Genomic DNA, 16,610 nt, shown 5'->3' on the forward strand with positions numbered 1-16,610 from the left:
GTAACAAAGACATAACATGCTGTTTATGAAAGTATGGTTTTAATTCAATGGAACATTTAAGACACCCTAGAAAACTGGAACTAGAAAGCTGAGGGACAAAACAGTTAAACCAGCATTGTCAGCAAATGAATTAGAATGCACTCAAAGCCAAGTGGATGAATTCACACACTCATTTACAATCTTTGTCTCTAAACTGGCCAAAAATAGTAATCAAAAGTCCCGTTGAATCCCAATGAAATGTAATACGTCTAGCTGTCATTAAAGTGGACGCATTATGCAAAATACACAATTTTTCACTCTTAAACATAAATTTGTTTCCTCGGTGTGTCTGGAGACCCCCAAAGTGTCAGAAAAGTTATTTCCTGTAACCATGTATATAATGTCAAAGTATAGAACGCCATGAAAAAAATATGTTACAATATGTTATATACTATAGTGATATAGTATACTATGTCATAAAAGGTCAGAAAGAATACCATTCAATTTGCCATTAAAAGTCACAGTATAGTATATCATAAAGTCACTGAATGGTATGTCGTAGAAAATTTATAGTATAGTATGCTAAAGAGTCATATGCACTAAAATGTCATGAAAAAGTCAAAGTAAAGTATGTCAAGAAAAAATCTTAGTATAGTTTGACTTTAATAGTAATATTAATACTATTAATTGAACTTATTGATGTGTGCCATCGAAAAGTCTGTCAAAAATAGTCATAGAATAGTATGTCAAAAAAAGCCATGAAAAAGTAATTCTATAGCATGTCGTAAAGATTCATAAATATTCATAGTATATAGCATGTCAAAAAAGGTCATCTTGAAGCATGTTAAAAATTTCAGAAAGTCATAGCATGTCATAAAATATATAAAAGTCATAGTATAACATGTCGAAATATTTCAGAAAAAGTCATAGTATAGTATGTTGAAAAAAGTCATGAAAAAGTAATTTTATAGCATGTCAAAAAATGTATAAAAATACATAGTATAGCATGTCGAAAAAGTCGTAAAAAATACATAGAATAGAATGTCGAAAAAAGCCATAGTATAATATGTCAAAAAGTCACAAAGCATGTCATAGTATAATATTTTATATTGTGATAAGTGGTCCTCACGTACAGACAACCCCAAAACATAATGCAGCTACGGCTGTCACTTGCACGGAGGCATAAAAAGAAATAGTAAAGTAAGTCGTAAAAATGTCATAAATACTGTCGGCACTAAATAAGTATTGGGATGAATCACAAAACCACTGATAGTTGAAGTGCTGAATATGTGTTCTTTATTGTCATACACATGCTGCTATACACACAAGGAAAACAGTATTGATTTTACAGAGAGCCACAAACCACCTGCTGTGGAGTTATCCTGGATACCAGGTCAATAGTGGTCAGAACAGGAAGGCACAGTATCAAGTTGAAATGGCACAGAAGAAGAGGGGGGAAGACAAAATAACCATGTTACTTAAAAGCAGTGAGAGGTTTAATCCATTACAAATTCACATGCAAATGTTAGCCCGATTATTAAAATGCCATGTTTGCACTTATTGCATTGGATGTGGTCCTTCCAATCAAACATCCGCTTCAACTTAAGTACTAAGATTAAATGCATAATTAATAAATGACAACAACATAGTAAATGAACAGTTCAATTTCATATTGCAACAACTAGAACAAGATACATTTTTCCAGTAGCATGAAGTTTGCGATAGAAAAAAAAGGCTCTGTACATCAGCATCAAAATCCTGTCTACTGGATGAAAACTGTTTGATATTGTAGCATTTATATAAACACTAATGTCCAATGCAACAAGCAGGCAGCCATATCACTTCAAGGCACATAGATCTATACGCATGGCGCTACACGTAAAGGAGCATGTTATGTAAATGTGTCGCAGCCACACAAACACCAAACCCCCTTTTTTCCGCAGCTACATCACATAAGCAGACACCGGCATTGCCACAAAAAGACTGTACAGAGATGTACATCTACGATGAGCACGCTTACTGTGCAATAGTGAGTCAGCATACATGTAGCTGGAGCATCGATGCTTGTTGCAGCCTTTTGCTATCTTTGAGTTTAGCTGTTAGGATGTGAATCTGTAGCTCTTATTGATTATCCAAGTCATATATAATGTGCATGTTAACTGAATCTAGTTGTTTTTAATGTAATATGCAAGAATAGAATTTTGGAGGCGACTACACAGGATTCTAGTAGTTATGATACACAGCTATCACATCATTGAAATAATAAACATGACATGTAGATGTTTAAGACGGTAGGACAACATAAACTAATCTCATCGTGAACTCTCGTTATAAGGAATGGATTATAAACGACTTTGTCGGAGTGCAAAATCACTTCAAATTAACACACGGATACACACGAAATGTTTTCAAATTTCTGCTCATAACCCAAATCAGCCTTACTGTAAAAATAAGTTCTCAAGTCATTAATGTATTTCACTGATGAATACAATATCTAGACACAAACTGTATTTATAAACTCTTCTGAATTTAGAGTTAAGGAATCGATACAGTTGATTTAAAGTAAGTGTGCTTAAAACCACCACGACAGGTAGTGAAGTATTTCTGGAATCCACATAACAAGACCACAACTCTGGTCAAGACACACAACTGAACACCATCTGACAGTTAATGAAAAGGTTTCTGTTTTTAACATCAGTCATAGAGTAAGGTACCAAGAACATCTTCGCAGGAGTCAAATTTCTTTTCTCACGTCAGAGACATTTCGTCCTGTTGGACTTCCTTTCGGGGCTGTTGTTGGCTCTGATCAGTGAAGCAGAAGACTGGGTAGTGGGTCATAAGGAATAGAGGAACTGGATGATCTTTGTAACGCATTAATCTGTTTTGATGGATGCGAGGGAAGAGGATAGATCAGAGTCAGGGGTCGAGGTGCTCATCTTCCATATGAAGGCTGCTTGTGGGACACAGAAGCGGCTGGCTGGAGCAGTTTGTGCTCTGACTTTTCAGGCTTTCTGTTGACTCTGATGATCCTGAAGAGGGAGAAGCAATGAATAAGCAATATGGCTCAGAGTGAACTTTCCAGTCAGACTTCACATAAATAGAGACGCAAAATATAGAAACAGTGCTCATTCTTGATAAGATGGGCCTATCGCAAGAATTCCACATGATAAGACCTGCTGGATCTTTTGTGTTTCTAGCTGGGATAGAGGTCAATGGATCTATTTATGGGGAAAAGGGATTCAGTGAGAGCAGTAGAGCTCATACAGAGAAGCAGAGCAGACAGGAAAGCCTACATACCACAGTTATTCCTCCATACCAATAGAGCAGGAATCAGGACCTAGAGCTGCCCAAAGTGAGGCGGTACGAAGGGACAAGACGGCAGGAAACAGATGAGGAGTGTTAGGAAACAGAGAGGCACAATAGCACACAGGTTAGATGCAAAGCACAGAGAATCACAGCCTGGAGTCTTGGCTTTAGGAAAAGAAACGTTAGAGAACTAGAAAGTTGTCAAAAATAAGCAAGAACCGGGCGATTTGTAGTTGATAATGCGATACATTTTAGGAACTGCAGTCAATGCTTGATCCAATTTGCTCTAAGCTGTCTGAAAGTACAGGTCTATACTCTATATGGCTTGATAGATAAATAGATTACATACTTGGTGCATATTGTGCTGTTTTCAGGGGCGTAAAGATTATTCTTGACAGTCGTATATTTCTTCTCTTTTCCTGGCAGAGAATTTCTCACCTGGCAGAGACAAGTCGCCCGCTGGGTCGCTCTCTGTTTTGGTCAAGCTGCTGTGTTCACTGCTGCAGTCCTGTAGGATGTCTCCTCCAGAATGCATCCTGTCCTCTGGATCACCCAAGAGAGGATACATGAATCTAACCCTCAAAGCCAACAAATCTTTACCAGTGCCACATACAATCACTGTTCACTGACTGGCAAACGGCAAAACTCACCATCATCTGGAGACAGAGATTCTGCCACATCCTCTGTGGCTGTGGCCTAAAAGAAGACGGGACTGGTTAAAGCTTTTATTTGTAGCAGAGTTTAAATGTCAGTTGATGCAATGGCGGCTTACGTCAGTGGGGGCGGGGCTGCTGGACAGCAGCCCCGCTGTGTGTGGCTGAGCATCAGACACCTCAGACAGCTTCTCTTCATCTTCCTCCTGGATGGGAGAGGATGGAGATCTGAGGGTGCTGGAGAGGAGGACAAGACAAACAAATAATGAATACATACAAATATAAGTAGAACAGGTCATTTAATCAAATGGACAGATTTCACTCTATTTACACCTTAAACACAAGATAATGTCCTCTAGATGTGGTAGTATTTAGATATACTTTAAAAGCTTGAGCAGGTAGTAGCTGCATTCCACAATTATGTCATGACTAAACCCATATGGAAGACAATCTGCAGCAGCCACAGTAATTCACCAATGTGGAAAATAACTGAACACCACGTCAATGTATTAAAGGGTCACCTTGTCAATGGGAGTCCAATGTAAAGTGATGTTTGCTATTAATGTTACAGATACAAACATATTCATAGCATGTAATTTCCTGTCCAAACCCGATTTCTTACAGCGATGTTTTTGAGTGCATGTACGGGTAAACTATACCTGTCAGGTGACTTGCTGACTTTGCCTTTCTGCAGACTTCCATCACTCAAATGTTCCGGGGAGCTCAGCTGCCTGCTTTCGCCGCCCGGACCCCCTGAGAAGTTAATGTCATCATAGAGAGGGGCAGACGGGATGGCAGGAGACACTGACTGCTGACCATTCAGAGCCTCTAACAGGGAGATCGGTTCAAAGCCGGGAGGAACAGAGTCTGTGCCCTGCAGAGGGACATAGACGAGGATCAGACGTCAGTCTGTGGTTAGTAGTTCCTGAAATAGTTGCTGGATGACATCATTTACAAAGTTGCAGAGGCAAAATGATAAACAATAAAGATCTAGATTTTGTATCGTCTTAGCCAATGTTATCCGATTATACACAAATGTACACGAGATTTACCGAGTGCTCGTCATGGTCCATAGTCTGAGCCAGAACAGGGCTGAAGGACACCGGGGAAAGAGCACCAGGCTTTTTCCTCACAGCTCTGATCTGCAGCAAGGCTCTGAAGGCTGGTAGGACAAATCAAACACAATAATAATGTAAATACTCTCATGACTACTCCTAAAATAGCATCAATTGAGCACCTTAAAGAGCAGAACGTCTTACGCAGCCTGCAGATGGGACAGTTGTTGGCCTGGTAACGCAGAGTGTCTGCGCAGGAGTTGCAGAGACACAGATGTCTGCAGGGCAGGATGAGTGTATCTCGCAGGTCAGACAGACAGACAACACACTCGTTGCTGTTGTCACTGTTTTCATCATCGGAGGGCTGGAAAAAGACAACAAAATGAAATCAAAATGAACACAAATAAAACATTGAATAACTTTCACAGCCTTGTGAGTGATGAATATGGTAAAACTTTCACTGAAACCTTGGTTTCTTGGTTGTTTTTGTTCTCAATCCCATAGATCTCCTGTAAGAGGTAGCTCACACGGTCCACCTGAAAAGAGACACAAAGACATGTATGGTGAAAAAAGAGAGAAACACCCAAAGTGGAAAACAATGCACCAGTGTAATATTGTATAACCGTGTTATAAAGGCCTGTGCTTATTGGTTTAATGCATTGTAAACTCCACAAGGATGTGTCGTAGCCAGCCAGTGGGGAAAAGGACTGAGTACAGGGTCCACTCTATAATCACTCAAATAAGGACGTTCATAAACCTACAATCTGCTTCTGCTTCAGAGGCTTGACGGAGAAACTGCCATCAACGTGCTGGAGATGAAAAAACAAACGTGTCAGCTAAAAACTTGTTTCATTCAAATTTAAAAGGATTAATTTTAATTAGATGTATACGTACTCTTTCAAAGGCTGCCAAAAGCACGTGAGCATGTCCGAGGCAATCTTTAAAAGAACACACAGTATGTTGGTTAATACAAATGTTTGTGTCCGATGTATTTAAGAAACATCGTTGGAGTGATCTCCTTCCTGACTGTCATGCAGCTCTCGTGACCCACCGTCCCCTTCATCCACCACAGCTTGGATTACCAAAGGAAACACACCGCGGTCGAGGTCAAAGTTCAGCTTTAACAGAGAAGAGAAAGATTGAATTATTCAGTGAGGCACGGGGACATAAACCGACACACGTGGAGGCAAATTGATTTTGTGATGTGTGATCTGGTAACAAACTGCTGCAGATTCTTCTCTTCACTTAATGTTTAAGTATTAAAAATATAAATGGGCAGACGGAGCTCTTGGTGCTAGAACGTGGAGAACTGTATTTACTCTCCTCTATAAATGTGTTGAGTAACAAAGACCTGTTATTTAAACTCATTCACAGATATTACCGCATATATTATTTATCTTTAAATGTCGTATTAATAATTAAGACAAATGCTCTTTCTGTAATTATATTTCGGTCATGAAACTAAATTTGTTTGTTAAAATGTAATTGTAAATGTTTTTCCTTGAAGACTTATAATTACAAACTGTATTGTTCATAGAAAAGTGTAAAAAGTTATTAAAGATATATATATCTATATACTTACATCTTCCTCTTTCCACTCGGTGAAATCTATTTTGAAAGACGGCATGGAGAACTGTTGGCTCACCCCTCGCTTGTAGTGCACAGATTCAGAGACCAGCGACGGACTCTTTGGGCTGTATCTGCACACAGTACGTTTCAGAGAGAGATCGTCAATGTGCAGCAGGATGAAGAAATCCTGGACTCTGTTTTTCTAACTGGGCAGTTTCATTCAGACAATTGTCTTTAAGGAAATCGTCTTTAAGTACTCGGTACACTAGTGTCCCCAGACAAGATGAAAATAAAGAACACTGAAGAGCATAGCACAACAGTAACAATATCTGATGCAGTCCCGTAAGAAAGGCCTCATCTTTCTGTCTCCTCTCATCGTAACACGATAACTTCAGAGCAAAATGTTACTCTCATCTTCTTCTAAGTCTCCTTAGCAGTATCCATGGTGACTGGAGGTTGCTAATAACCCACTGTATCTATTCTAGTCTGTGTGTTCTCAGGCTTGAGTCTCACTATCCATAAAACAGAGTTTAAAAGTCTCTGGCACAAGGTTTTCCACTAGTACAATGCTGCTTTGTTCTAGTCTGAACAATGGATCCTCTCAAAGGCCGAGAGATGTGGCCCATGTTTGTGCTCCCAATAGTTAAAGCTTCATCTGACTCTGTCCCATGAAAAGATGAAGTCTTACACTGCCATCCCGTTGGAGAACTCCTCGAATGCTTGGCAGTAGAGGGTGATGGCCACCCGAGCATCAGCATCGAAGGTGAACTCCACACCGTACCGAACCTTTGGTTTCGCACCTTCCTCCACCGGGGTGTCGGAGTCATCTTTATACCTAGAATCACACGGTTTCACACTTTAGGTAACAATGGAAGTTATTTTCCTTTAAACAGTTGTTTACCTTTACTCTGCGTCTGTTATCTTTACCTGATCAAACGCAGAGAGTCCTTTCTAATGTTGACCAGACTCCTCAGGGTTTTCACGGGCTCATGGGGTGCAGGCGTCACATATGGAAACTATCGACATAATAAGAGCAACATGGATGATGACATTTGATTTGTATTTATCAACATGGTCTGACATAAAATGTAGAACTACATCATAGTAGTTTTAAAGCTGTTCTCAGATGATTAACACAACTGGGTTGAAGAAACATCTGTTTTTACCTGCACTGGCCTATTTCCAAGAAAATTCAGGTCCATGTTTTCTCCAAAGAGGTATCCCTCTGGATGCGGCGTGTCAAACTTCTCTCCTCCCATAAAGAAGTGGCTCGCAAAATAATTCCCTGAAGACAAGAGGAAACTAACATGAATAATAAAGATGCTGCAAGCAACATCATATGGTGACACTGATCATGTTCTTACATTTCTTTATAAAAAGGGACCTCTCTGTCTGTGTCAGTGTAATCAACATCTCAATTAACATACAGTTACTTCAAATGATCTGCCTGTAAAAAGTAAAACGGTTTAGCTGTACAAATTGTTGGCTGAAGTGTAATACGACTCTTTGGAGCAACACGTTCGAGCTCATGGTTAATAATGCAGTCATTTCAGAGGCAGGAGGACAAGAGACGTGAAAACGTTAATGATAACTTGTTTTCAGGTTCTCTTCTTTGTTATGTTTTTGCGTCTAATGTAGGCATATAATTCATATGAGAAAAACTAATATAAAGTCACACAACACCATGCCATTAATTATCTCTACCTGTTGTAGCATGAATGTGATCATTCATATTTCTATATCTCAAAAAAATTGTTTTGAGGTGTAAACCTTCTTAGATTAAAAAAGAAAACGAATGTGGTGTGTGTACTGAGATGCAGGAGATTATATGACCAATTGACAGTACAATGTGTGGTATTTTTATGGGTTTAAACGAAGTAGAATCTCTTCTGTGTTTTTACTGTTTGACAATATCTTAAGTACATTGTAATAAACACGTGAGACTAAGACATACATATATTAGACACCTTTGAAATAGCACACTAACAAGAGACAGAGCCTTAAAGGTCGTGTATGGAAGCTGAACGTCATTTGTTGACATGGGTGTCATGTCTCTGGCTGTCAGCGTCACTTGTTCCTCAGCTCTTGTAGCTTCAATTCAGTGTGGATGAAACACTTTGACGAAGTCTGTACATTAAGTTTGAGTGTGAGGGATACAAAGCTTCGTGTGTTATTATCACGATGTCGTAATAACAATAAACCAACTTGCAATACTCTGACAGTCCAGTAGCACGACCCTGCAGACAACAGAAGATGAATAACGCGTGATCCAGACAGTCACCTTTCTACACGCTCACGATCTAACTGTGAATACTAGCGAATGATAATCAACAGACAATAATCAATCATTAACGTTAGAGCCTAGCTAGCTAACGTTAGTGTTCTCAGTGCCTCCGTGTTTATTTTCGCTAAAGAAGATACGTGATAGTGGGAATAATCTGGATTTAACCGAATCCAGATTACCGAATACTTACCTGATTTCGGAGGAAATCGATAGGCCGAGTTTGCCTGGATATCGATATCCTCAACACCAGCGATTCTGCGACTCAGGATGGACCCCATCGTTCTGTGTTGATGTTAGCTAGCTAGCAGCTCGGCAGCTAACAGCGCGTTACTGCTCCGATTATCGCTTTCTTTAAACGGACACTAAGGTCAACAAAAACATATATATATATAATCGACAATATGTAAACGCTTTCGTTTACATGTTACACGTTCAGTGTGATCAGTGGCTATGCTGCGGATGCTAATGCTAATGCTAACAGGAAACAAATTGAGACGACTGAGACGTTCTGTTGTTTATCCAGAGCTGAGCTACTGGTACAACGAGCGAATCTGATTGGCTGTCTCCGAGCGGTCCAGAAACGTAGGGCGTTCGCTTTTTATATTGGGACCGCCCGGCGGGGAGGAGGTCAGGAGGGGAAGGGGTCAGGGCAAGTGCGTCGATCGTTTGTTATAAACCTATAGGGACAAAGTAGATGAAATAAAAATAAAAGTAGAGCAAAATCAAAATAACTGTCAGCTTTTTCAATTTTTTTTTTTATACAAAGCCCAAAATGTCGGCACATAACACATGAAATAAAAAATAATGTGCACAATAGATTGAAAATAAGTAAATAAATGTGTATATGGTGCTCCAAAAATACATACATAAATTAATTGACACAGCTATTATTTTGAGTTATCGATGAGCATATCGTCATTTTAGTACCACTGTCAGTATCTGACATATATAGTGTTTATCAATATGTAATGTAGTGCAGTTCCTCATTGTGTTTCCTGGAGTGCAGTGTATTCTCGTATTGAGTTGGGCTGTACTGAGATGCTGGAGAACTATCGTCAGTATCAAGTGGGTACAGGTAAGTCTTTACTGTCCTGGAGGTGTGCCGTCAGCCGTACAGTTTTTCATGTTGACTCCCTTTTCGGAGACATCAGTGCCTGACTGTTCCATTGTTTTGACAACACCATGTAGCCTACAGACATGGACTAACTGTGAGTGACTCATACAAAAATAAAAAAATGTCACCATAAATATCTATGCCATTTCCACTAAAGGGTGGCAATGTAGTTACTACTAGCTAGAGAACGATGAAAATTATAATTTCGTGATATTGTTATGTTTCTTTGTTTTATCTTGGTCACATTAATTTGAAAGTATAGACCGGAAGTATACACCTTGTTTTATATCTGCATCGACGCTAACTTTATTAATTAGTATTGTAGTTACCCACTGTGTCCACTAGAGGGCATATAACCCTACAATTCTAAAGAAACTTTGGCCAAACTGTTGGTATAGATACAATCGTTATTAATATATACTGCCCTCTAGTGGCCACAAGGAGGAACTTCGTTACACTAAATTAATCAAGACAGCATCAAAGCAGACGTTGTACACTTCCGCTAAGAACTTTGAAAATAAAGTAACCAAACTAAATGTTTTTTTTTAAATAATACAATTAATAATGATCATATAAATAGTATAATGTATAATATATGTTGCATATCACTACATAAAAAAAATTATGGTTTTTCGAGATTGATGTTACTGTAAAATAATATGATGGTTTGGAAATCCCCATACAGTCCTTCATGTCGGCTCCCTCATTCCGGTGGACTACACTACCAACGTTCATGCTGCATCACTTCACCAGACTCTAGACAACATTTTAACATCAGTGTTTACATCTGCCATTATTTTGAAAACACCGTGTGGCCCGTGTTGTTACAGACGTGGAATGCTAACTGTGAGAGACACGTACAAAATTATGAATATCAGTATAAATATCTGTGGCATTTCCACTGAAGGATGTGGAGATGTAGTTCCTACTCGCTGTGATCACTGGATAACAATGAAATCGATCATTTCATGATATTTTTTGTTTATTTTCGTTTTATTTTGGTCACATTCATTTGAAAGTATAGACCGGAAGTATTTTCATCGTTTTGTCTGTATTCACACTAGCTTGATTAGGTTTGTTAGTATTGTAGTTACCTTCTGTGTCCACTAGAGGGCAGATAACCCTATGATTTTAAAGAGACTTTGGCCAACTCTCTTCTCAATTAGACTCCACATGAGAAAACTGTTATTAAACAGTTTTATTAAGACATCAATACTGATGCTAATGTTGTTATTTATAATAATTACATTAATAATTTGTCTTACAGCTTGATTTAATGCTTACACCGATTTAGTTATTGAATATAGTGCTGCAGTTTCCTCACAGCAAATTATTATCGAGACAAATCTATGAATACAAACTACTGTTACTATTTATTATAGCACACGAATAATGAGTTTTACATATTCATATTAATAACAATTTTACTTTTATTAACACTATACAGTCTATAGTTAAAATTTAATGTAATGCAGTTCCTCGCTGTGACCACCTGGAAACTTAATCGTTGGCTACTAAACAGTAATATTGCAATTATCTTTTGTATCAATACGTACAATACATTATTATTATTGATATATATTTGTACAACTCATTATTTGTTGATTATTACCGGATTAAGCAGATCATACCTAGATTAACTCATTTTAACCAGTCTGCCTGCTACAGACGTTGAAGCTAGAGTCAATTCAGACACGATAGCATACTAACATTTCCGGTGAGCTCTTTCAAAAATAAATAGGATTATGTTTTTGTATTTTTGTTGTTTTTGTGTATCGCACCGGTAATATGTATGCAAACGATAGGTGACGTTTCAACAGATCAATTTATCAAAAGCACCTACTGTCCTAGCTTTTTACTGTTTGTAATTTACAATCTTAGTCTTTCTTATTGGAGTATACATACTTATACTACACATTTCTCACTTGTCATCTTGTGTTTTGTGTGTTCTTTTTGTTTTAAATACCCTGCCTGTTTGAAACATAATCAACATTGACGCGGGGTGTAAATCCGTGTGAACGGATGTTGACTCTCATCAGGAGACAAGCTGCTAACGTCAAAGTACTTCAGTTAACGTGACACCGCCGTCGGGAAGCATCTCTCTCACAACCAGGTAATGTGTCTTTCAGCTGCAGCATCACAGACTCGGTGTTTTACAACACTAAAGACGGTTTAGAGTCGTTTCAGCGACGTGTTTCAGGCTTTATATCTCCAGTCTGTTGTTCCTAGAATGGCGACGTTAGCTAGCGTAACGACAGCTAGCAAAACATGCTTTGATTTGACAAAAAAACCAACATTTTCTTCCAGGTTAGATTAACGTTAACCATCTGAAAACACACACACACACACTCGCTGTCAGTCGTTTCTCAACACATTCAGCTTCACGTTATCATCAGCCAGGTGAGATAAATACCCTGCGACCTGGCAATTAGCCAACACTTAACACCGCCATTATTTAACGTAACGGTACTCTAGATGCGCTCCTCGATCCACATTAACACCAGTGCTGGTTAGTGCTGGCCTCCATTACGCAACTCAGTTATTCATGGTTAGTCGTGCAAGTAGCGTTGAGCTGGATTATCTGGTGGAAGGATTACACGAAACACCAGCTAGCTAGTTTAGCTGGGAAGCGTTAGCATCAATGCAGGAGAAATGCCTCCAAATAACAAGGTTGATTGTTGTTGTTGTACATGAAGTCATTGCGACGGTGTTTCTCTTTAGTTTTTAAGTCTCTGTTTGGTGTCACTCAGCTGGTTTTATTTACATGAGTTCAGTGGTTCTGTAGCCTGAAGTGACATTATTAATATTATTGTAATTTATCTTATTAAAGTAAATTTAACATGTTTCTTCATATTACAGGTAGTGGCCAGATTCTTCAGGCGGAGTCTCTCTTTTCCCAGTTGCAGGTAAATATTTTTCCCCCTTAAAGACATTTATTAGTGAATATGTTGACAGAGCCTCGACCTGTTTACTTTGAAAAAGACATTTTCTTTCACAAACATTTTTTAAGCCACACGACTCAGTCAGTCTCTAGTTTGCTGAGTTCAAACTTCCCCACAGCGGTCTACAGTCATGTCATCATAGTCAAATGATTTGATTACTCATTGATATCACGTAGTCGGGAAACAAAGTTTCTTAAAACCTATGCTGGTGCTCTCAAACCTACGTCTCGTGTGCAGAACTACTTCCTCTGACTGTTGCTGGAATATTTTATGACTTGAGAGAAGTCCGAGCCGCGGGACTCAACCTGTGAATGTGTGTTTGTTTTCCTCACAGGATAAAAGTCCAGAGGAGTTCTGCTGGTAGCTCCGCGTCCGACCCCTTCCCCTTTACAGACATCCGGCCAGTATGTCCAGTGATCCTCCTCCTCCGTACCCTGGAGGTCCCAGTGCCCCGCTCATCGAGGAGAAGAATGGACAACCTGGTAATGCAACTAAACATGCAGGATTTTGGACACTGACCGTTACATTTTTTTACTATATTTTCATCATCATTGTGTTTGAGAAATAGTCCCTGTGTTTGTTGAGAAGTGCACCTCTGATTCACCAACCTAGAAAACTCTCCCGAAGAGGAAACACGTTTTGAGCAAACTGATAATCAAGCAGGGCCAGCTGTGAGGTGCTTAGAGTATGATTTCTGTTTGCATGACTCAAACCTGTGTTTTCTTTCTTCAGTAACAGGTCCTGTAAGAAGTGCTCCTGTAGAGGGACAGCCGTTGCCTCCAGACTACGGTCCTCCACCCTATGAGGCCACACACCCAGGCTTCCTCCCCCCACATGTCCCTGGAGAGGGGCCCATGCCCATGCCAATGCCTCCACTACAACCAGGTGCTGCAGACAGTCTGCAAATATGAATAAACACATAAAGTCTAAAAATAAGCTGACAAACACACTGTCATAACATATTTTCAGAAACTACTACAGTTGGATGCTAATTCTCAGTGGGTTTGACAGTATTGGTGATGCTTGAACATCTTTCATTGAATTTCTTGTTAATAACTCTTGTCCTGCTGGTACAGCCCCATCACTGTGAGCCACTCGCCTTAAATCAGATTCCTGACTATCATTATACATGACGAGTTGATCCGTGTCTAACTTCATCTAGATTATATTAAGTGTCATTTACCTCGGTGCAGGTGGCCCCTACCCACATCCGCCCGGTCACTTTCCTCACCCGATGCCGGGACAGATGGGCCCTGGTCCCAGTCAGTTTGTCCACATGGGGGGTCACACAGCGACCGTACTGGCTCCTCCAGGAGCAGCTACCACTGTGACCGTACTGCAGGGGGAGATGTTCCAGACCTCACCGGTGCAGACTGTGTGTCCGCACTGTCAGCAGGCAATCGTCACCCGCATCTCCCACGATGTTGGCCTCATGAACTCACTCTTCTGCCTCTTCTGCTTCTTCGTAGGGTAAGTGGCACACTGATGAAGGTGACCCAACAGGGGTTTGTGACGGGCTTTGTTGGCCCTGCACCAGCTACATAAAGAAAACCCGGAGAAGCTCGGATCACAACACACAGCAGAGATAACGTGACTTCTCTCTGCTCCATCACAGCGTTACATGATGTTGTGTTCCTCACTTTCAGGTGTGATCTTGGCTGCTGCTTGATTCCCTGTCTGATTGATGACCTCAAGGATGTGACGCACTCCTGCCCGTACTGTAAGGGCTACATTTACACATACAAGCGTATATGCTAACCACCGACAGCTGTATGCTAGAGACATGTCCATGCACACACGTAAACTCACAGCTCCTCCTGCTGGTAGTGACAGCCCCCCCATTTTGCAAAGTGTTGTGTAGCTTTCTTAAATAGTGCAGTTTTCTCATTAGTTCACATAATATTTACTGTATATATCTTTCAGCAGAATTCTTTCATGTATAAACATTAATTTGAAGTGTACAGAAGCTGTAGGGCACTAACACACACACAGGGACGGATAGGCAGCAGGTCCGTGGTGCATCTCATCCTGTAAGGAATCCTGGAGAAAAGGCATGTGAAGGTATGCATGTTAGTGGGTAAAAACATCCGGATGGACAGGAAGGAAACGAAAGCTGTGAAAATGGTCATTATTTATTTCGATTCATCTGTGAATCTCACTGGAAAGCGTAATGAGGTCGAACATGCTGCGTTAGCCTCATCGTTTGTTTTCTTATTTATTTATTAAAATATTTTATCGACTATTTTAACAAGTTAATATTGAGAACTGTGAACATTTCTGTCCATGTCTGATCAGTTTCTTCTAACGGACCTAGTTTTCCTTTTGTTATTATTATTATTATTATTATCCCTTTTTGAATGTGAGCAAACTAACGAACCATTTCAGCTTTATTAAACTGATGTATTTGCTTGTTTGGGAATGACCAAGATTGATGTTTCTTGCTATATTTATTAATCTTCTGAGCTTCAGTCACAAAATGTTCAGTGATTTACGGTTACGTCCCTCTGTCCATGATGTACTTCATTTTGATAATAAAGCCAAGATTTGCACTTTAAGTTGGAATTTAATTTCCCCTGCTGATACATTCATATTACCCATCAACCCCTGCTGTCATTAGTCTTTGAGGACTTGCATCGTCGTCTCATGAGTAAGAGCAGTGCATCATAGCAGACTTAAAGTAGAGCCGACAGAGTTTCACTGTCACTGATAGAGACGCACCGACAATTTAGCAATCACATGTCCTCTCTATAAAAAAAAAAGGTGCCAGCAAACACGTTACAGTGGCGGCACCATCATTATCACAGAGCATTGTTCAGCCTATAACCCTCCTAATGTGGCATAAGCCCTTTAAGATTACCCGCATTGCTAAGATGCATGTTAGAGAATACCGATGTCTTTTGACCAATACTAAATAGAGACCTCTGCTCGGAGTCAGCTTCACAATACATGATTGTATCCGACATTGTGATTCCATTGAGATGCTATCAGACAACCATTGTCTGCCCACCACAGCATGCCCAATCTGCGGTTCACAAAGTGCAGTTTGTCTGCATGAGCCACACATCGAAACAAATGATTCTCACCGGCTAGTTTCTTGACTCTATGCATTTGAGTTATTTTCTTCTTCAGGATAGTTAAACTGTGCAAGGAAGTACGTTTTGAGTTGAAGTGCATCAAACTTTTAATTATTGCCATTGTTGTGGGTCTGTGCAAGAAGTGTAATTATTTTGCCGTTGTATAATGAACTGTCAGTTTAGGGGTATTTCATAATCTCACTGGTCTACTTGTGCTACTGTGTTCTGCTACGTGTTCGTTGTTTGATAGCCGATGCTGCCTCTACGTGGTTAATGCTCGGCCTGTGTTACTGTCGCATTGAATGAACGCGTGCAATGCAATTCAGCACCAAAATGTCAGCTTGTTCCATTTTACAACTTTAATAATAAAAATTGAGTAAAGGGAGTCAGAAACAGAGACGACTCGCCTTCAAAATAAAAGTATATATGAAGTCATGTTTCTGCCTCTTTCCCACAGATTGTGAATAAATTGCCAATTGGCACAACCACTGGAATCGTCTGTATGGAAATATCTTATCAATTTATTTAATTAATTATGTGGGTGAATGTTACAGGCTATAGTGCTGAGACGTGAATATGTTCCCTGATGACGTCACGACAATAACGCCACTAAGCTGCCCAATGTGAAATCATT

The 16,610-nt window shown here is 39.8% G+C and overlaps 2 protein-coding genes across 6 annotated transcripts; one reads left to right on the forward strand and one right to left on the reverse strand.

Annotated features, from left to right (window-relative positions):
• Positions 1-1,258: 1,258 nt before the first annotated feature.
• Positions 1,259-9,423, reverse strand: mgrn1b (mahogunin, ring finger 1b). Of its 2 annotated transcripts, XM_031862105.1 has the most exons (17): positions 9,037-9,423; positions 7,729-7,847; positions 7,490-7,578; positions 7,251-7,397; positions 6,576-6,693; positions 6,045-6,111; positions 5,888-5,931; positions 5,755-5,802; positions 5,461-5,529; positions 5,198-5,357; positions 4,991-5,100; positions 4,598-4,812; positions 4,058-4,175; positions 3,936-3,981; positions 3,724-3,828; positions 3,277-3,322; positions 2,917-3,008 (listed from the first exon to the last, which is right to left on the reverse strand). In XM_031862105.1, exons 1-16 carry the CDS (start codon positions 9,122-9,124, stop codon positions 3,282-3,284), a joined length of 1,584 nt encoding a protein of 527 aa, XP_031717965.1. In that variant the 5' UTR covers positions 9,125-9,423; the 3' UTR covers positions 2,917-3,008; positions 3,277-3,281. The 2 variants fall into 2 exon arrangements, with proteins under 2 accessions (XP_031717964.1, XP_031717965.1); XM_031862104.1 differs by lacking the exon at positions 3,277-3,322 and having other exon boundaries at positions 1,259-3,008; positions 9,037-9,422.
• Positions 9,424-9,903: 480 nt separating this feature from the next.
• cdip1 (cell death-inducing p53 target 1) lies at positions 9,904-16,466 on the forward strand. 4 transcript variants are annotated; one of them, XM_031862107.1, is made up of 7 exons: positions 9,904-9,921; positions 12,000-12,073; positions 12,820-12,866; positions 13,237-13,384; positions 13,635-13,787; positions 14,096-14,372; positions 14,549-16,466. In XM_031862107.1, exons 4-7 carry the CDS (start codon positions 13,309-13,311, stop codon positions 14,658-14,660), a joined length of 618 nt encoding a protein of 205 aa, XP_031717967.1. In that variant the 5' UTR covers positions 9,904-9,921; positions 12,000-12,073; positions 12,820-12,866; positions 13,237-13,308; the 3' UTR covers positions 14,661-16,466. The 4 variants fall into 4 exon arrangements, with proteins under 4 accessions (XP_031717967.1, XP_031717966.1, XP_031717969.1 ...); XM_031862106.1 differs by lacking the exon at positions 9,904-9,921 and having other exon boundaries at positions 11,259-12,073; XM_031862109.1 differs by lacking the exons at positions 9,904-9,921; positions 12,000-12,073 and adding an exon at positions 12,086-12,630.
• Positions 16,467-16,610: the final 144 nt, after the last annotated feature.

This window comes from Anarrhichthys ocellatus, unplaced genomic scaffold (genome assembly GCF_004355925.1).
Source record: "Anarrhichthys ocellatus isolate YVR2014 unplaced genomic scaffold, GSC_Weel_1.0 scaffold26, whole genome shotgun sequence".
Taxonomy (NCBI): domain Eukaryota; kingdom Metazoa; phylum Chordata; class Actinopteri; order Perciformes; family Anarhichadidae; genus Anarrhichthys; species Anarrhichthys ocellatus.